Source organism: Oncorhynchus tshawytscha, linkage group LG05 (assembly GCF_018296145.1).
Source record: "Oncorhynchus tshawytscha isolate Ot180627B linkage group LG05, Otsh_v2.0, whole genome shotgun sequence".
Classification (NCBI taxonomy): domain Eukaryota; kingdom Metazoa; phylum Chordata; class Actinopteri; order Salmoniformes; family Salmonidae; genus Oncorhynchus; species Oncorhynchus tshawytscha.
The window spans coordinates 61,448,723-61,470,900 of record NC_056433.1 but is presented as its reverse complement, the minus strand read 5'-3'; the positions used below and the strand labels follow the sequence as shown (position 1 = coordinate 61,470,900).

Genomic DNA, 22,178 nt, shown 5'->3' with positions numbered 1-22,178 from the left:
CTTTACTTGGACTAAGAAAATACACTTTAAGAAGCCATCGTAATCATATAAGCCAGATAGGCCTATCACGTAGATGCCCGCCCTTATATCAGTCATTAGTCAAAAAGAAGGTGTCTTGTCCTTCTCCTGAAATCTGCTCCTGTATCCCAGTCATCAGCAACAGAGCATTGGGGTGTCTGAGATCAATGTTTGCGCATTTACAATGATAATTTAAGATGGTCAATTTAAAAAAATATATACAGCATAAACTTACTGTTGACATGTAGGTTGTGGTGTAATGGAATGTTTTGATTGTGCGGTAGGTTTTGACACGCTTATGCAGGTGTCATAACCAGTCATAAAATAATTGCCGTGGTAGGTTCTGTGGGATTTTACACTCTTAGGTATGTGTCATAACCAGCCATAAAATAACGCAATATTTGTCATAATAGGCCCAAATAATTGCATCATGACATTGTTATGACCATATTATAAAAGGTTATGACAAGTTATGTCAGCTGTTATGACATTGTTATGACCGTGTCATAACTAGTTATGAAGCTGGGTTTCAAGTAAAGTGTTACCAAATTATTTTGTCTAAATCTATACAGCACAGTATTCAGTGATTTCAAGACATTTAAATCTTAGCTGACTTAAATCAGTACTGCCAGTGGCAGACATTTAACAAGATATCATCTTCCCTTTTTAAAGTTGGGGAAGTTATTTCAGGTGAGTGCTGTTCAGACAGTGAAGAGTCTGCATCATTAACGTGTAAATCACCAGAGGCCTGCGTCTACCAGATGTGTGAGCTGAGGATGCAAATTATTTCATCTCCACCACTCATCAACAGGAGGCGTGAAATGGAGGCAAGAAGGGCCCTGGTGGCAGCTGTCATACTGACAGGGTCTGATGGCGACAGACAGTCACATAGACATGTATCTGGCTGAACTGAGATACATTGCATCATTTGCATAGGGAAATGACGTTGCAAAAGAGGCAAGAATGCATGTTGAATAACGATGCCCACATTAACAGAATAACGTAGAGATATAAATGGGCTTCTAGCAAAAATAAAAACTGCTACATTATATTTCCATACAGATGTTATTCAAAAGAACAAGAGACACACAAACGTGTGAGGAGACTTTCGAGACAGATCATTGTGTAAACTTTGGAAAGAGCTGCATACTGGGAGGCAGACTCAACAGCCTTAAACACTGACTGTAATGAGTGTGTACTTGTCGAAACTGTATGAGGCAAGGCAACAGATGTTAAATGGGAGTACAAAATGTGCACTGGACCACGTTCTTGTCACAATCCCAGTCATTCTGGTACAGAACATCTGCTCGTTTCTAAACACATACGTGCCAGCGTACCTAGCATCTACATGTTTGCTTATAGGAAATCCTACAGTGAAATACATCACATTTCCTCAAAAATATATGCCCTCAATTTTAGCACACAACCCAATTCAGGATAATACCTTTAAACCAGGTGTCATAGAGATAGCAATAGACAATCACACTGGACTTTTAACAAACAAGTCAATAAGGAGGAAAATCTTTAATTCACCTATAATGTTTGTAAATAATGGAGAAATCATCTATTACTACCAGACCCTATCATAAAATGTTATGCTTCTGTTTGTGTATGGGTCTCAGTACCTCTTCTGCTTTGGTCTGTTCAAATGCAAACTCCATAGTAGGGACAGCGAGGTGGTTGGCAAAGAAGCTGACGTCCCCAGGGATCTGTAGGGAGCTGACATTTGGTCCAGGGCAGCTTCCACCTCGAATACAGCTCAGCAGCTGCCTCTGAAAGGTAACAACAGACAGAGAGAGATAAAGAGAGAGAGAGGAGGGATGTGAAAGAGATTTGTCATTAAATAGAGAAGAGTAGTTTAGCAGAATACAAGGACTAGAGGGGAAGGGAAAGGCTGAAAACAATAGCACAATAGTTGTATAAATGCAGACAGATTGAACTGTGACAGAGAGAAAGCCAGAGAGACCGATATTCAGAGAGATACTGTAGATCTGGCAGTATGGTAGCAGAGGCTGAGTCTCGGCTGCTGATTGTGAATGCAGCTCCAGAGGCTTTGAAACAGAAGCTGTGGGGAACAGTTTCTAATAAATGTTTTCGAAAAAGCTGAAATGAAGGTTTAAGTTTAAAGATTTACTGTGGCTTGGTGTAACAGTCCCCCTGGATGTACTGTGGGAGGATGAGGAGGTAGTTTGGAAAAAATATGGGCCTCTAGAAATGTTCAATGCAGAAAGGGGAGATGAATAGCATGCATTTTAAAGGTACTAGCATGTACCAAAAATTCCAGACAAATAAGGAACAAACAGAAATCCAAACCAATTAACAGATCTTACTGTACAAACAGAATGAGCATATTTAAATGGATCTCAATTTGACCTTTGGCATCATGTTTATACCAGGTAACTCAGGGTACACAGTACCGACATTACAGAAAACATACTAAAACAGAAACAAGAATCTGAGAGGAAGTATCCAACCACTGTAAGAGACTCAATGAAAGGGCAGCAGAGGCCATTCAATTCCAGATAAAGCTAAGAATCTTGGAGAAAGGAAACTCAATAGCAAGGAGATTGAGAGGAGAGAAGGGAGAGAATGGGTCATTCTGTCCTGTGTTGCCTTGCCTCCCGCCTTCTCCCAATCAATATTTAATTTATTTGTCTGCTATGATAACGAGATAGTGAAATCATTGTTTATATATTTGTGCTTAAATGATCCTGCAGCCGAGAGGAGGCTGGAGTTTGGCGTGCAGCCAGAGCAGCTGTGGGCCATCCCCTATGCAGCATCCACTCCTCTGTACTACAGTACACTACCCAGACGATGCATTAGACCACGCTGTAGCAGCAGCAGTACCACCTGTAACCATCAGTTAACCAGGCTTTTATCAATTCACAATGCTCACAGTACAATGCCCTGCCCTGCATAAGCTGTTATAGACTGCTTCCCATTCCAGAGATAAGAAACAACAACTTCTCGTAATGGCAATCTGCTAAAGGGAAGGAAATGTACACTGTTATGAATGTTTACATATACAGTTGAAGTCGGAAGTTTACATACACCTTATCCAAATACATTTAAACTCAGTTTTTCACAATTCCTGACATTTAATCCAAGTAAAAATTTCCTGTCTTAGGTCTGTCAGGATCACCACTTTATTTTAAGAATGTGAAATGTCAGAATAATAGTAGAGAAATGAATTTATTTCAGCGTTTATTTCTTTCATCACATTCCCAGTGGGTCAGAAGTTTACATACACTCAATTAGTATTTGGAAGCATTGCCTTTAAATTGTTTAACTTGGGTCAAACGGTTTGGGTAGCCTTCCACAAGCTTCCCACAATAAGTTGGGTGAATTTTGGCCCATTCCTCCTGACAGAGCTGGTGAGTCAGGTTTGTAGGTCACCTTGCTCGTACACACTATTTCAGTTCTGCCCACACATTTTTTTATGGGATTGAGGTCAGGGCTTTGTGATGGCCACTCCGATACCTTGACTTTGCTGTCCTTAAGCCATTTTGCCACAACTTTGGAAGTCTGCTTGGGGTCATTGTCCATTTGGAAGACCCATTTGCGACCAAGCTTTAACTTGATTGAGATTGAGATGTTGCTTCAATGTATCCACATAAGTTTCCTCCCTCATGATGCCATTTATTTTGTGAAGTGCACCAGTCCATCCTGCAGCAAAGCACCCCGACAACATGATGCTGCCACCCCCGTGCTTCACGGTTGGAATGGTGTTCTTCGGCTTGCAAGCATCCCCCTTTTTCCTCCAAACATAATGATGATTGTTATGGCAAAACAATTTTTGTTTCATCAGACCAGAGGACATTTCTCCAAAAAGTACAATCTTTGTCCCCATGCGCAGTTGAAAACCGTAGTCTGGCTTTTTTATGGCGGTTTGGAGCAGTGGCTTCTTCCTTGCTGAGCGGCCTTTCAGCTTATGTCGATACAGGACTGTGGATATAGATACTGTGGATATAGATACTTGTGTACCTGTTTCCTCCAGCATCTTCACAAGGTCCTTTGCTTTTGTTCTAGGATTGATTTGCACTTTTCGCACCAAAGTATGTATATCTCTAGGAGACAGAACGAGTCTCCTTCCTGAGCGGTATGATGGCTGTGTGGTCCCATGGTGTTTATACTTGCATACTATTGTTTGTACATGTGAACGTGGTACCTTCAGGCATTTGAAAATTGCTCCCAAGGATGAACCAGACTTTTTTTCTGAGGTCTTGGCTGATTTCTTTTGATTTCCCCATGATGTCAAGCAAATAGGCACTGAGTTTGACGGTAGGCCTTGAAATAAACTCAGCAAAAAAATAAACTTCCCTTTTTCAGGACACTGTCTTTCAAAGACAATTCATAAAAATCCAAATAACTTCACAGATCTTAATTTTAAAGGGTTAAAACAATGTTTCCCATGCTTGTTTAAAATGACCCATAAACAATTAATGAACTTGCACCTGTGGAAAGGTCGTTAAGACACTAACAGCTTACAGACGGTAGGCAATTAAGTGCACAGCTATGAAAATTTAGGACACTAAAGAGGCCTTTCTACTGACTCTGAAAAACACCAAAAGAAAGATGCCAAGGGTCCCTGCTCATCTGTGTGAACGTGCCTTAGGGATGCTACAAGGATGCATGAGGACTGCAGATGTGGCCAGGGCAATAAATTGCAATGTCAGTACTGTGAGATGCCTAAGACAGAGCTACAGGGAGACAGGATGGACAGCTGATCGTCCTCGCAGTGGCAGACCACGTGTAACAACACCTGCACAGGATCGGTACATCCAAACATCACACCTGCGGGACAGGTACAGGATGGCAACAACAACTGCCCAAGTTACACCAGGAACGCACAATCCCTCCATCAGTGCTCAGACTCTCCACAATAGGCTGAGATAGGCTGGACTGAGGGCTTGTAGGCCTGTTGTAAGGCAGGTCCTCACCAGACATCACCAGCAACAACGTCAACTATGGGCACAAACCCACCATTGCTGGACCAGAGTGGACTGGCAAAAAGTGCTCTTCACTGACGAGTCGCAGTTTTGTCTCACCAGGGGTGATGGTCGGATTTGCATTTATCGTCTAAGGGATGAGTGTTACACCGAGGCCTGTACTATGGAGCAGGATCGATTTGGAGGTGGAGGGTCGTCCATCATGATCTGGGGCGGTGTGTCACAGAATCATTGGACTGAGCTTGTTGTCATTGCAGGCAATCACAATGCTGTGCGTTACAGGGAAGACATCCTCCTCCCTCATGTGGTTCCCTTCCTGCAGGCTCATCCTAACAAGACCCTCCAGCATGACAATTCCACCAGCCATACTGCTCGTTCTGTGCGTGATTTCCTGCAAGACAGGAATGTCAGTGCTCTGCTATGGCCAGCGAAGAGCCCAGATCTCAATCCCATTGAGCACGTCTGGGACCTGTTGGATCGGAGTGTGAGGGCTAGGGCCATTCCCCCAAGAAATGTTCGGGAACTTGCAGGTGCCTTGGTGGAAGAGTGGGGTAACATCTCACAGCAAGAACTGGCAAATATGGTGCAGTCCATGAGGAGGAGATGCACTGCAGTACTTAATGCAGCTGGTGGCCACACAAGATACTGACTGTTACTTTTGATTTTGAACCCCCCTTTGTTCAGGGACACATTATTCAATTTCTGCTAGTCACATGTCTGTGGAACTTATTCAGTTTATATCTCAGTTGTTGAATCTTGTTATGCTCATACAAATATTTACTCATGTTAAGTTTGCTGAAAATAAATGCAGTTGACAGTGAGTGTGCGTTTCTTTTTTGGTGAGTTTACATCCACAGGTACACCTCCAATTGACTCAAATTATGTCAATTAGCCCATCAGAAGCTTCTAAAGCCATGACATAATTTTCTGGAATTTTCAAAAGCTGTTTAAAGGCACAGTCAACTTCGTGTATGCAAGACTTCTGTGATAATGTGAATTATGAGTGAAATAATCTGTCTGCAAACAATTGTTGGAAAAATGACTTGTGTCATGCACAAAGTAGATGTCCTAACCGCCTTGCCAAAATTATAGTTTGTTAACGAGAAATTTCTGGAGTGGTTGAAAAACTAGTTTTAATGACTCTAACCTAAGTGTATGTAAACTTCCGACTTCAACAGTATTATCCCTGTATGTAATGGTGATTAGAGAAGGTTTCTTCCCTGTACAGGGGCTGTAAATCTTGTAATGGCGCTGTATTTTCTGCAATCCACCTCTAATCGTCTCATATTGACTGGGGAGTGCCCTGCAGTGTGTGAACCCAGGCCTCAGAGGGCTAACTGATCAATGGATCCTTTAATAGGCAACTTAACTGGATTACTGTGATGCACACTGACATGCTGTCTGACTCTGAACAAAAATACAGTGGGGGGTGAACAACATAAAGAAATGGGCAGTAGAATCTGTGGCCATGTGTGCTGCATTCAGATAATGTCAATGTTTTGACATGTTCTTCTACAGTAAATAGCATATATTTTGTATGTATGTAAAAGCATAATCATTGGCCTAGTTCTGACTTCAAAGAAAAGTGGGATACATTTTGAGATTCAGGTCCTCAGAGGATGTGTTTTCAATAGTATAACTTGTAGAAGGAAGGGAAGTGCTGCTACGGTACACAATAGTAGATATTTGTGAACAGAAGGTGCTCTTTGGTAAAAGGGGTATATAGGTCATCAACAACAAAAAAGGAGGACCAAGGAACACTTCATTTCATTAAAGGGAAACTTCACAGCTAGACACTATTTGGGCTGTCTTCCTACATAATTATGAGTGTGAGTGTGTTCATGAAATAATTATGCACTGTAGCTGTATTTTTGCATTTTTGCGCTGGGATAGTTCAATCAATTGCATCATTGGTTGATTGAGCATACTGTCTGAAATAAAAATAAATAAATGGAGGCATGTTTTGTAGCAATTATTGTGGCCTTTGTGTTTTGCCGATTGCGCGATCATGCTAGAAGTGAGTATATATGGTTGTTCTTGTTCAATAGAGCCATTGGACTTGTCTCAACAATGTTCCTATCTGCCAGGACATTGCATGATATCTATTTTCTCTTGATTTGTTAAGACGGGAGCCCTGCTTCCTTGTTCCCACCCTCAAAGGCGGCCTTTTCAAAACAAGGGGCATTGCTAGTCTACAAGTTCACTGGAGTTGTTACCGTGCACCTATTCGAGATTGCTAAATAATTAGCTACAATGGCTGCTTCTGATGATTCCTCTTTACAAGAAGAGCTGGACCACGAAACATTTTTGAAGAATGAGTTGAGACAGCAAGATTTTTTTTTGCGAGACCAGCAAGCATTGGCGGCAGCCTATACTTGCTGGACCAGGACGCATGAGGGCAAATTACAAACAAGTCATTTGTTTAGCTGTTGGTAGTTAGCTAGCAATATTACCTCTCTTTTTACACGAGGCAGTGTTATTCAGTACAGTACAATTTGGTGATCAATTCAGCCATAATGGGGCTTGTTGGTACCACTACAAGCCAAACTAGCCAAGTTTAGCTAGTTAGCTGTATACGTAAAATGCACTGTAGTCTAATGTTATAGCTAGTTTGCCTAGCTAGCCTTTGTGCATCTCGTTATATATAGCTAGCTATATACGTAAAATGTACTGTACTCTAACGTTGTAGCTAGCTAGCCTCAGTGCCTCTCGTTAGGAACAAAACTGGAGAAATGTTTTGATGATCGCAGAGTAAAGGAATGGCTTTATGACTCATTAATCTTGGAGTAACTATGCCTGGTGTTGTAGCTAGCTAGCTACTGTGTGTATGTGGGACATCTCATATTCTACACCATGCTCAACCTCTTGCAGAAGATTTGTATGTACTGAAAGTCTCCTGGAGAGACATGAAGACTGATCATGAAGATGTGTAAAACATGAAGACTGAAGTGTAACCATAAAATAAACCATGTTCATCTGTAAACAAAAAGTTACAGTAGACTGGTATGTGTTTTGTTACACTTAGAGTCAATAATGGGGCAGACGGGCTGTTCGCAAAGATGTGAAAAGTTTGAGGGGGGCTTGAACTGTAGACCGTCTAGTGGTGTATATAGCTGTGCTGTTGAGTAGACAAGCACTGCCAGCAATAGTGAATAGGCTAGAAGAGTATACCAACACCCCTATCTCCCATTCCAAAGAACTGACTGCAAGGGTGTGAAAAGTTTTAGGAGCACTTGTCTTGTAGACAGTTTAGTGTATTGGTGATTTTGTTTTCTCTAGGGGGTATTGTGCTTTCATAAATACCTTTGGCTGTCCTGGCTTGTTTCAAAGTCAGATGACGTTGAGCTTATTCCAGGGTGAAAGCTTTCATCCAATGTGTTTACAGGCTCTACTACTAAATTCAAGGTCATCAGCAGCAGGATTCAGAGATGTGTACTCGAGTCACGTGACTTGGACTCGAGTACCACTCAGTCGCATATTTTACGACTTGAAATTTGACTTGTCAAAAATAAAAACCCTTGCAACTCGACTTCGACTTGAGCATCTATAACTTGTGATTTAACTTGGTCTTGAGCTGTATGACTCAATTTGTCATCTTGCGCACAATGTAGGCCTATCTGTTCTTTATATCGTAGTGCTGCAGGTTCTGTGCATTCTGTTCTGTGTCTTGACCAATCAGATTCACTGAAATCACAGATTGCGCTCCGGGCACAATGCTCGTCATTTAGCAAAGCGCAAGCCACTCTACTGTCGTCTCGTATTTATTTAGCAAACGTGATAACACATCACTCCTGACAGACACAAGCAATAACTCTTCACAGAAATATTGCAGCAGCCCACAACTAAACTGTATGGGAAGAAAACACGATTTTTCCAGTCTGATCAACTAGGCTACTGATAACAACCGCAGCCCGCAGCTGCATAGGCTACAGCCAATGCACTCTGTCCCCTCTGGCCAGTTCAAACAAAGTGGTAATGTTATGTAACCTATCCATAGACCATTTATTTGTATTAGGAGAAAATGTGAATATGATCAAATTTGGTTTAGGCTATATTCAAACTTGGGCTTGGCTGGCTAGGCAACCTTGACCTTTTCAATACAAAATTAGTAACTGAAATGAATTGAACACAATACCGATTACATAAATACACTGTGTGAGTAAATTTGAATTGCAGTTGATATAGGCTTATACTATGTAAAACTGCATAATGCAAGCTCAGCCCTGTGAGCTCTACTGTCCAATTGCAGAGGTTGTGTCTGTGTAAAGAAAAGTTGTAAAATATAATGAATATGAACAAGTACAAGGTTGCTGCAGTTTGACAGGGTTTTCATTCTTCCTAGGAACAGGTTTTTCAGATAGCCTAGTTGTGAAGCGCATTGAGCCAGTAACTGAAAGGTCAATAGTTCAAATCCCTAAGCTGACTAGGTAAAAAATCTGTCTTTGTGCCCTTGAGCAAGACACTTAACCCGAATTGTCCATGTAAGTCACTCTGGATAAGTGTCTGCTTTTTTTAAGTGAACATGAATAGGTATAGGTACCAATAAGTACATTATGATTGAAAAGCACCACACTAGCCAGGGACAGGTTTGATAGAGCCTCATAAGCACAGGCTGTGTGATGCTGCAAGTCTCTTCCTGCCCTGCACAATTAATCCACTCTCCCTGGCTCAAAATATAGCATCAACTTTGTAGGCCCATCTCCCTGTTCACCCATGACTGCGTGGCCATGCATGCCTCCAACTCGATCATCAAGTTTGCAGATGACACAACAGTAGTAGACTTAATCACCAACAACGACGAGACAGCCTATAGGGAGGAGGTGAGGGCACTCAGAGTGTGGTGTCATGAAAACAACCTCTCACTCAACATCAACAAAACAGAGTAGAAGATCGTGGACTTCAGGAAACAGCAGAGGGAGCACTCCCCTATCCACATAGATGGGACAGCAGTGGAGAAGGCGGAAAGTTTCAAGTTCCTCGGCGTACACATCATGGACAAACTAAAATGGTCCACCCACACAGACAGTGTTGTGAAGAAGGCACAACAGCACCTCTTCAACCTCAGGAGGTGGAAGAAATTTGGCTTGTCACCTAAAACCCTCACAAACTACTACAGATGGACAATTGAGAGCATCCTGTCAGGCTGTATCACCGCCTGGTACGGCAACAGGACACCTACAGCACCCGATGTCACAGGAAGGCCAAAATGATCATCAAGGACAACAACCGACCGAGCCACTGTCTGTTCATCCCCGCTACCATCCAGAAGGCAAGATAAGTACAGATGCATCAAAGCTGGGACCGAGAGACTGAAAAATAGCTTCTATCTCAATGTCATCAGACTGTTAAACAGCCATCACTAACACTGAGAGGCTGCTGCCTACATACAGACTTGAAATCATTGGCCACTCTAATAAATGGATCAGTAGTCACTTTATTAATGCCACTTTAATAATGATGTTTACATATCTTGCGCTACTCATCCCAGATGTATATACTGTATTTTATACCATCTATTGCATCTTGTCTATGCTGGTCGGTCATGACCCATACATATATTTATATGTACATATTCTTATTCCATCCCTTTAGATTTGTGTGTATTAGGTAGTTGTTGTGGAATTGTTAGATTACTAGCTAGATATTGCTGCATTGTTGGAACTAGAAACACAAGCATTTCGCTACACTCGCAATAATATCTCCTAAACATGTGTATGTTACCAATACAATTTGATTTGATAACCTAATATTGGTAACAAGAAAGCAATAATAGGATGATTTTGTTCTGCAAAGCCAACCTGAACTCAGGGGTAGACAAAACATAGTAAATGAAAATCCAGGATGCTTAAACCACTAGGCACAGACATCAGTTCAACGTCTAGTTTTGATCTACATATTGTTGTCTTACTAACATAAATTCAACATGAAATCAACAAAAAAAGTGTCACCATTTAATTGGATTTAGGTTAAAAGTTGGGTTAAAAAAAACATCCCTTACGTTGATTACTTTTTTATAATCATATCACGTTTCCATGTTGATTCAACATCATGACTTTGAATTCATATGATATGTTACGAATTACAATTAGTATGATATGTTACAAATTCCAAATCGTACAATATGTTTCAAATTTGCAATACGTATGATATGTTACGAATTCCAATATGTTGTGGCTAACATGAACATGTCTAACTTGCACCGCTATGCAATTATTAAGAGACTAGATACAAATAGCTAATCCTGGTGACCAAAACATTAATTTATTGAGGCAAACAGATCAGGGATGTCAAGGTGGTACCCAAGCATATGCTATGTGTACAGTGTATATAACAACTACCAATAGACCTACTACATTATAAGCGTACAGTCAATCAAAGAATTACTCTCTAAAGCGAGGAATGCATTTACTCAATTCAACTAATATAATTTATTAGTCACGAAATAATTAGCACTCAAAAAATTACAGTGTTAATGAAATACATGATACATTACAGAATAGTAAATTATTATCACCAATAGGCTAAACTTAATGTGGTCTTCAGTTCAGAATAATCTCTAAGAGAAAAAATGATGTGTGTGATACACAGGAGCATGCTAAGAAGTTCTCAAAGTATGAACAAATTCCCTGTCCTTTTAACCAAATTCAAGCAGAAACTCATGCCCAAACTGAATGAAAATGTCTTTGCTAGTAAAATCAATAGACTGGAACAACACACCCAGATTGTAATCTAATCAACTCAATTTAAATGATAAGAGTGCACCCCTGTGTCGCTCTTCTTTGAGCTATACACCATCCAACAAACAAAATAACAGTTTCCCTGTAACAATAAATCCATAGGACTTACAGTACAATAACACATATCAACATTCGTAGCTCTTTGTGGACTCTTGAAACAATCCAAACATGACAATTTCATTCACACAGTAACATTCATTTAGTCAATTTCACATTTTCATCTGTTTTCATACCTCCTACGTTGTCCATAATCCCATGGTTCTGTGGGAACGTTCTTCCCCGGAGAAAGCCACAGATAAGGTATGTTTGACCCCTATATAGCCCACAGATGGTCAGCCATCCCAAAATGTTCATAAAAAGTGATTGAGTGGGTCTGGGCCTCGGCGCCTGCAAGTCGCCAGTTGCGAGTTTCACCTTCTCTCATTCTTTTGTTTCTCACAAAATGGCCTTAGATCTTTCACCATTGGCATGCTAATGTTGGGTGCTGTAAACTGAGATGCTAATACATTTTATTTCATTTTATTTTCAAATATACTGTTTTTATGATGCAGCCATCTTTGATATCTTTTATGTATATCTGACTAATTTGCTAAAACCACATCTGAAGTTGCTATTGACTAATCCAATCAGATAAAATAAAATGTTACACTCATTAAAATGTAAATTTATGTGAATTTCTCTGATTTGATTTGATTTGATGTGTTGGTGTACCTTCAGTTCTGTGTTTTGCTCTTACAAAGAAGAACGGAAGCATTCCTTTCTAGCTTGCTTACCTAAGGTTATGTGCACATCTAAAGATGAAGACAATACTACACGCCAAAAGGACATTTCTGATGTGATGCCGCTAGGTCCATGAACTGCTGGTCAGAAGATCGTCTACAGCGACTACAGTGCTGATCATCCGGGTTATGAACACTTCTGTCTGACGCAGAATCAGATGTGTTCAGGGGAGGATTATGTGGCGACCCAGCCCCCAAAGTGACTCTTGACACTGTATGTAAGGATTCCTCTGTGTTGTGTTAGGAATTCAAGATTCTCACCAACCCTCATTGTCACACCTCTGGGTAGCAGAGGCTCTGTTGTCTTTACAGGTCTGTTGTTCTGATATCTGATTGGAGTAAAACTTTACAGTAAATCTATTGGTCAACAACTCAGATTTTGAATCCAAACAACTCAGATGTTATAAAAGGGTCTTTCTCTTTATTGTTGCTGACCTGCGCTGGTGAGATACCTACACTGTTTATTTTTCTCTCTGTAAAGACAACCATCCCACCTTAGACCGAACTTCCACACGCTCATGCAACCTGTGCGGGAAAGGGGGTCATTTCTCCAGAACCTCCCCCAGTTCCTACACTAGCAGGACAAGGGCCAACATGACCAACCCCCCTAACCCAAATCCCAAACCCACTGTCCCCCACCCCCTTCACCAGACAACAACAACAAAGACCTAGACCCAGACCTTTCCACAGGGACTGCCCAACCCACCACCCAAGATGTCTCAGAAACGGCCCCCACCCCGTCACCACCCAAGCAATCCCAGAAACAGCCCCCACCCCTACTGGGCGCTCCAATCCCTTCCTTGCTACCTCCACACCCTCCAAACCCCTGGTCAAAGGGGAGCCGATTTAGAAAAAGGCCATACAACCGGAAGACCCCCTCGCCTCACAACACCAGTTCTAAGACGACAACGAACTAATCTGGACAAAAATTACCAAAAGGAAAAGACCAGACAAAAACCAGACCAACAAGAGACCAGACCAGAAGAGCACCACAGAACCCAAACCCCGACGCCAGCTAACACGACCCACCAAATCCCCTACACCAGGCAGTCAGTAGGGAGGCATGTCAAAACCTGTGAACAGCCAAAAACCACCCAACAACACAAACGACCGCTAAAGGCCCTCATCCAAATATGCAATGACATGATCAGACCTGAACCCCCCAATAAGCCTTTATCATGACCCTGACAACACACTCCGAACAGAAGGACTTTCTTCAGATGGCTGTTCATGGTTGCCTACTAACAAGGGAATCCATCTAGAGATGGCACAAGGTACTGTACGTACAGAGAACTGCACCACGGAGGCACTCGCACTGAACACAGCCACCAACTGTTTGTGAGTGCTCTGTGGCCAGGTGGATCTGGGCCCTGTTTGCTCCCTCTGTCTTCCAGCCTCCTCCTCCAACACCAGCCCAGGCCGATGGACAATACCCTCCACCACTCCTACCCCCCTGCTCACTCTCCCTCCCTTTCCCCTTCCTCCCTCTACGCTTATCCCTCTCACAGGAACCATTCATCACCACACCAGAAGAGGTGCGGAGGAATGACCAAAGCTCTAGACCTACGCCCGGAGCGAGCAGGTCACAGGGCAGTACCATCACTGACCTCCGGGTCTTGTGCTTCCAGGTGTGTCTGCTCACTCCTCAGGTTGTCCTTCCTCCCCTCTGCAGAGCCAACCCCAGTCCTAGTTCCAGCACCACACCCAGTCACAACACCAGAACACTGGAAGAGGCGGGGAGGAGGGGCCAAAAAACAGACATTCACCTGGAGCGAGCAGACCACAGGGGAGTGCCACAATTGACCTCCGGGTCTAGGGCTCCATTGCGTGTCTGCTTGCTCCTCAGGTTGTCCTTCCTCCCCTCTGCAGTCTCAGCATCACTACCAGCACCAATCCAGATACCAGTTTCCAGCACCAGACACAGCACCAGATGAGGTGCAGAGGAGGGACCAAACACCAGACCTTCCACCCACCTATACAGATCCCGAGCCAGCACCATCCCCAGTTCCCAGTTCCTGGTTCCTGTTTTTTCCCAAGTCCCCTTTCCCAGCACCAGACCCAGCAACAACCTCTGGTTTCCAGCCCTGGTACCAGCATGATTTCCAACCTGGCCCCAACACCAACCCAGGTATTCCCGGTCCCAGCCCAACACCAGCACCAACCCTGGACACAGCACCAACCAACCACAATTACAGTACCACCTCCATCCAGCAACTGCCAGCCCAGACCCCACTGCTTCCCTAACACAAAGACCCTAACACACTATCAACCACTCCACCAGACCAAACATGACTGACTGATTGACTGACGGACTAACTAATTGATAGACTGATTATGGCTACAGTACCTGTTTGTTTATTGAATGCGTTAGTTTTTTTTGTGTTTTTCTTTGTTTTTCTTTTGATTCGATTAGTTTAGGTTGGATTGATTACTTATTGTTTGAAATGTTTATTATTTTGAATTTTAACCACATTTATTTGAAATTTTTATTTGAATTTTGGAACAACCAAATAAATGTACCTGTCTTTCTCTCTCCACTCCAGGGATTCTTGGGGCACGGCCTTTCAGGCTATGACTTCTCTCTCTCTTTCCCTCTCTGTGATCATGCTTAGAATAATACCTTGTATTGCTTGTTAATGCTTTGTATGTGATTTATGCCTTTTATGCTTTTATTTCTTTTATTTATCGTATATGATTTATGCTTTGTATGTCATTTCATTCATTTTACAAAGTAATTACATTGACATTTCTTGATTGCTTATTACTGAAGCTCAACTATAGTCTCATGCATATTTGTATTATCTTTATGGAATCAGATAAACATTTGAATAGGTTTAATTGCATAGTCTTATTATGGGTCAGATGTGAGGTAAATGTAATATACATATCAAATATCACCCCACTACAGTGTTTATACCCCTTGACTTATTCCACATTTTGTTGTGTTACAGCCTGAATTAAAAATTGATTAAATATATGTATTTTCTCACCCATCTACACGACATACCCTATAATGACAAACCCTACATGCAAATTTCTTGAAAATTAAATACCCCATACCCTATAATGACATACCCTACATGCAAATTTCTTGAAAATTAAATACAGATATATCTAATTTCCATAAGTATTCACACCATTGAGTCATTACATGTTAGAGTCACCTTTAGCAGCGATTACAGCTGTGAGTCTTTTGGGGTAAGTCTCTAAGAGCTTTGCACACCTGGATTGCACAATATTTTCACATTATTCTTTATAAATGTATTCAAGATCTGTCAATTTGGATGTTGAACATTGCTAGACTCAGGTTTCAGGTAAGACCCAAGTGCAGACTTTTGAAGTAACAATGTTTATTGCAACAACAGGGGCAGGCAAACGACAGGTCAAGGCTGGCAGGGGTTGATAATCCAGAGTAATGGGGCTAAGGTACAGGACGGCAGGCAGGCCCAGGGTCAGGTCAAGCAGAGGTCAGTAAAGCAGAGTAGGGGCAAAGGCACAGGATGGCAGGCAGGCTCAGAGTCAGGACAGGCAAGGGTCAAAACCAGGATGACGGGAAAAAGAGAGACTGGGGAAAAGCAGGAGCTGAGACAAAACGCTGGTTGACTTGAACAAACAAGACGAACTGGCAACAGACAAACAGAGAACACAGGTATAAGTACCCAGGGGATAAGTGGGGAAGATGGGCGACACCTGGAGCATGGTGGAGACAAGCACAAGGACAGGTGAAACAGATCAGGGCGTGACATAGACAACCATTTTCACATCTTGCCATAGATTTTCAATCCGATTTAAGTCAAAACTGTAACTAGGCCACTCAGGAACGTTCAATGTCTTCTTTGTAAGCAACTCTAGTCTATATTTGGCCTTGTGTTTTTGGTTATTGTCCTGCTGAAGGGTGAATTTGTCTCCCAGTGTCTGTTGGAAAGCAGACTGCACCAGGCTTTCCTCTAGGAGTTTGCCTGTGCTGAGCTCTATTCCATTTATTTTTATGAAAAGAAAACTCCCTAGTCCTTGCCAATGACAAGCATACCCATAACATGATGCAGCCACCACCATGCTAGAAAATATGAAGAGTGGTACTAAGTGATGTGTTTTGTTGGATTTGCCTCAAATATAACGTTTTGAATTCAGGACATAAAGTTAATTTCTTTGCCACGTTTTTGGAGTTTTACTTAGTGCCTTATTGCAAACAGGAAGAATGTTTTGGAATATTTTTTTTCTGTACAAGCTTCGTTCTTTTCACTCTGTCATTTAGGTTAGTATTGTGGAATAACTACAATGTTGTTGATCTGTCTTCAGTTTTCTCCTATCACAGCCATTAAACTCTGTAACTGTTTTAAAAGTCACCAAAGGCCTCATGGTGAAATCCCTGAGTAGTTTCCTTCCATTTCGGCAACTGAGTTAGGAAGGATGCCTGTATCTGTGTAGTGACTGGGTGTATTGACACCATCCAAAGTGTAATTAATACCATGCTCAAAGGGATAATCAATGTCTGCCTTTTTTTACCCATCTACAAATAGCTGCTCTTCTTTGAGAGCCATTGTAAAACCTCCCTTGTCTTTGTGGTTAAATCTGTGTTGAAAATTCACTGCTCAACTGAGGGACCTTACAGATAATAATATGTGTGGGGTACAGAGATAAGGTATTTGTATTTATTATGGATCCCCTTTAGCTTCTGTCAGGGCAGCAGCTACTCCTCCTGGGGTTCGGAAAAATTAAGGCAGTTATACAATCTTAAAAACATTAAAATACATTCATAACAGATTTCACAACACACTGAGTTCGTGCCCTCAGGACCCTACTCCACTACCACATATCTACAACACAAAATCCATGTGTATGTGTGTGTATAGTGCGTATGTTATCATGTTTGTGTATCCATGTATCTGTTGCCTATGTTTGTGTTGTTTCACAGTCCTCGATGTTCCATAAGCTGTTTTTATCTGTTTAAAATTTTAAAAAATCTGATTCTACTGCTTGCATCAGTTACCTGATGTGGAATAGAGTTCCATGTAGTCATGGCTCTATGTAGTACTGTGCGCCTCCCATAGTCTGTTCTGGACTGTTAAGAGACCTCTGGTGGCAATGACCATCTTAGCTACTGTTGTATCAATTTGTTTTGACCATGGCGGTTTACAATCCAGGGTTACTCCAAGCAGTTTAGTCACCTCAACTTGCTCAATTTCCACATTATTTATTACAATATTTAGTTTAGGTTTTGTGTTTAGTGAATGATTTGTCGCAAATACAATGCTTTTAGTTTTTAAAATATTTAGGACTAACTTATTCCTTTCCACCCATTCTGAAACTAACTGCAGCTCTTTGTTAAGTGTCGCAGTCATTTCAGTCGCTATAGTAGCTGACGTGTATAGTGTTGAGTCATCTGACATACATAGACACGCTGGCTTTACTCAAAACAAGTGTCATGTCATTAGTAAAGATATAAAAAAGTAAGGGGCCTAGACAGCTTCCCTGGGAGGGAAATTCCTGATTCTACCTGGATTATGTTGGAGAGGCTTCCATTAAAGAACACCCTCTGTGTTCTGTTAGACAGGTAACTCTTTATCCACAATATAGCAGGGGGTGTAAAGCCATAGCACACATTTTTGTCCAGCAGCAGACTATGGTTGATAATGTTTAAAGCCGCACTGAAATCTTAGAAAACAGCCTCCAAAATCATTTTATCATCAATTTCTATCAACCAATCATTAGTCATTTGCGTAAGTGATGTGCTTGTTGAATGTCCTTCCCTATAAGTGTGCTGAAAGTCTGTTGTCAATTTTTCTACTGTAAAACAGGCTGATTGGTTGGCTATTTGAGCCAGTAAAGGGGGATTTACTATTCTTAGGCAGCAGAATTAGTTCGGCTTCACTCCAGGCCTGAGGGCACTCACTTTCTAATAGGCTTAATGTCACGTTCTGACCTTTATTTCCTTTGTTTTGTATTTAGTTAGTATGGTCAGGGTGTGAGTTGGGTGGGCAGTCTATGTTTGATTTTCTATGATTTGGGATTTCTATGTTTCGGCCTAGTATGGTTCTCAATCAGAGGCAGGTGTCATTAGTTGTCTCTGATTGAGAATCATACTTAGGTAGCCTGGGTTGCACTGTTTGTTTGTGGGTGATTGTCTATGTTAGTGGCTTGTGTCAGCACAGGTCTCATTTGTAGCTTCACGGTCGTATTTGGCTTATTGTTTTTTGTTACTCTTTTGTATATAGTGTTCAGTGTTCTCTTTATTAAAATTCACTATGAACAGATACCACGCCGCATATTGGTCCTCTGATCCTTCTCGCCTCTCCTCTTCAGATGAAGAGGAGGAAGACCGTGACACTTAAATTGAAGATTGCATGGCAAATAGGAGTGGCAATATTGTCCACTGTTATCCTCGGTAATTTTCCATCCAAGTTGTCAGAACCTGGTGGCTTATCATTGTTGATAGACAATAATACTTTTTTCACCTTTTCCACACTCACTTTACTGAATTCAAATGGACAATTCTTGTGTTTCATAATTTGGTCAAATATACTTGGATGTGTAGTGTAAGCGTTTGTTGCTGGCATGTCATGCATACGTTTGCTAATCTTGCCAATTAAAAAAATTATTAAAGTAGATGGCAATATCAGTTGTTTTTGTGATGAATGAGCCATCTGATTCAATGAATGATGGAGTTGAGTTTGCCTTTTTTCCCTAAATTTAATTGAAGGTGCTCCAAAGCTTTTTACTATCATTCTTTATGTAATTTATCTTTGTTTCACAGTGTAGATTCTTCTTCTTTTTATTCAGTTTGGTCACATAATTTCTCAATTTGCAGTACGTTTGAAAAAATGATTGTCATTCAACAATCATGTTTAGCTCTATTATTGCACCCAGTGAGTCCATGCATCTTATTATGTGACTTGTTAAGCACATTTGTACTCCTGAACTTATTTAGGCTTGCCATAAGGGTTTGAATACTTATTGTCTCAAGACATTTCAGCTTTTCATTTTTTATTAATTTGTCAAAAATATTCAAAAAACGTAATTCCACTTCAAAATTCTGGGGTATTGTATGGGCCAGTGACAAAAACATCTACATTTAATAAATTTTAAATTCAGGCTGTAACACAACATCTGGAAAAATTCATAGGGTGTAAATACTTTCTGAAGTCACTGTATGTTATGTCTAGTCTATGCGATCAGGCTGGCAAAGCACGGCCATTTCTCTAGACTGTTTACTGTAGGCGGAATGAAAACAACTTGACCCAGTTAAACATCTTTCTATCAAAAGTACTCAATGTACTTTACCTCTTTCTAGGTAAATAAAATAGCCTCAAGTGTTACTGTTGTATCCAAAGAATTGTAAAGATTTTTCAAAAATGGACATACATTACTATATAGTAAGTACCAGTATAAATGTAACTGCTTTCCTAAGAACATCATCACAAAGGATTCAATATACACACTTATTTAGTATGTTTTCCTATCAAGGTTCTGTTGAACTCGTTTTTAGCAAACAAACTCCATGCCTAGAGAAGGTAAAGGGAAAGAGAGTGGTAGAGAAAGCAAGAGCGAAAGAGAGGGGGGAGAGAGAGAGGGAGAGAGCAAGATAGCAAGGTAGAGAGAGAGGATAGAAAGCGAGCAAGATCAAGAACGAGGGTAGAGGAGAGAGAGGAAGGGAGGCTCTGATCAAATTTGTCAGCCGAGCTGGTTTACTAGCGACGGTTTATTGATTGTGTACTAATTGATGGCCGTCATAGGTTATAAAACATGCCATGGTGCTGCCTTGGAAGAGAGGCGTCTCTACTGTGCAGGCATGCTGCTGGTGTGATTGATCTCCTTTAGTCACATGCTACAACCATTACAAGCCTAACCCGCAACACCATAACATTAAAAAAACAAGTAACAACAAAATACTGCTTTGGTGAGTGAACCAGGCAGGTAAATACAGTATATAAAGATTGTTTTTAATGAATTCAAGATTGGTATCCCTTGGTAACGCTTTGTCATAAACATTTGCATGACACAGACACTGTGCACATATTCTCTAAACCTTGAAGCTCAAAAACAAAATGTTAATTTCCAGACAAACATGAGCTGTGTTCGAATACTAACTGCACTAAACGTTCTATTTGTGACGTGACTTGAGTATAGTATGCTTATTGGTCATAGTATGGATATAGTTAGTATGTCAAAAGTTCCTGGATGTCGTTCTAAATTTGCCAAAATACGAAGTATACATGCAGTGGACACTTTTTTCTGTATTCTTAGGACCTATAATGTAATTCTTCAGAAAATGGATGTGGCTTCACAACATTTTCAGATTTTAAGAAAATGACATAAAATATGCAGCCAATGTCTGACGAGAGTGGATACAAATTCATTTAACTAATTATGACAAATGTTGGGCAATGTAATAAAGTAACAACTTTTCAAATAAGTTACGATACACCTTATGTTGGCTGACAATTTGTTAGCTACACTATCCTTATGAATCGCATAGCATTACACCAGTACCGGTATGTTAGCTAACGTTAGTTGGCTACTAATACATCGAACTTGCCAAGCAGTATATTAACTATCTGCTATCTATCTAACAAATATTTACTGGCTTGATTATTTATTTAGCTAAGTGGTATGGTCATTGTGCATTTCATTGGACATGGTTCATTCTGGCTATATACTACGATTTCAGAGAACTCTCACGCAAAATAACCCGTCAAATATGGCCGGTGTCAGTAAACATTGGCAAAAAAAAGCATAATTAAATTGTTGCCAGCAACACAGTTACAGTCATCAACGCTCTGGATAACATGAAAACAGCTTTTACCAGCTCTGATAGGGTGAGTAAAATGGTCAGAGTGAGGTGTTCTCTCATTTGGGTCTGGAGGTAGCTAGCCCACATTAGCCAGTTAGCTTGGGTGCTTGACCGTCGTTGAACGCTCGGATCAACCCTACTTATCGGCCAGAGAATCCAGTGTGTGCGCTCTGAACGCTCCGAACGGACAATCTGACAACGCCCAGAGCACACTCTGGCACGCCAGACTGAATTTACAAACACAACAGAAATCCTAAAATGTTTAGCTAGTCATTTGTTATGCTAACACGCTAGCCAGAGGTTGCATAGCAACAGCATCAACTTCCGATAGACAGACAAAGCTCTAGTACGCTCAGCTGAAATGATACAGTTCGTTTACAGTATACTAAAATGAACGAATTGTATATAGTATGTAGTATATACTCATTAAGTATGTTGTATGGGTATTTGAACACAGCTATGGTTTTGTGTTACAGATAAAATGATTTCCTGGGGCTGTGAATACTAGTGAAAAAATCATCAGAATTCTTGTCCAGTTCTGATACATATACAAATCTCCAGGCAAGACACTCCACGTGTGATTAATCTTGTATGGAGAAAGTGAGCTATGATCACTCGCTGCACCCTATTCTACTGTGTAATCTTGTCTGTGAAGAATAGCTCAGTAGGCAGTTGCCTGTGTGTGTTTGTGAGAATGTGATTGATATACATAGATGTGAATGCCTGATGAGGGGAAAAGAATAGGAAGGAGAAGAACAGAACGCACTTGACCCTCTCAACTAGGGGTTTTCTTCGCAATAAGGGTAAATAAAAAACATTTGTCTATGGATGTCGAGCCACAAAGGTATTGAGATGAAATGGAATGAGATTGTAATTGGAATCATTAAATTGATGTTAAGCAGAT

At 41.0% G+C, this 22,178-nt stretch overlaps 1 protein-coding gene across 1 annotated transcript in view; it reads right to left on the bottom strand.

The window, feature by feature from the left end:
- LOC112251038 (inactive N-acetylated-alpha-linked acidic dipeptidase-like protein 2) overlaps positions 1–22,178 on the bottom strand; it is a 276,294-nt gene that overhangs the window by 50,115 nt on the left and 204,001 nt on the right. Inside the window, exon 10 of the mRNA XM_024421688.2 lies at positions 1,644–1,790. Within this exon, the coding sequence (XP_024277456.1) occupies positions 1,644–1,790 (147 nt within the window). The remainder of the gene's footprint in view (positions 1–1,643; positions 1,791–22,178) is intronic.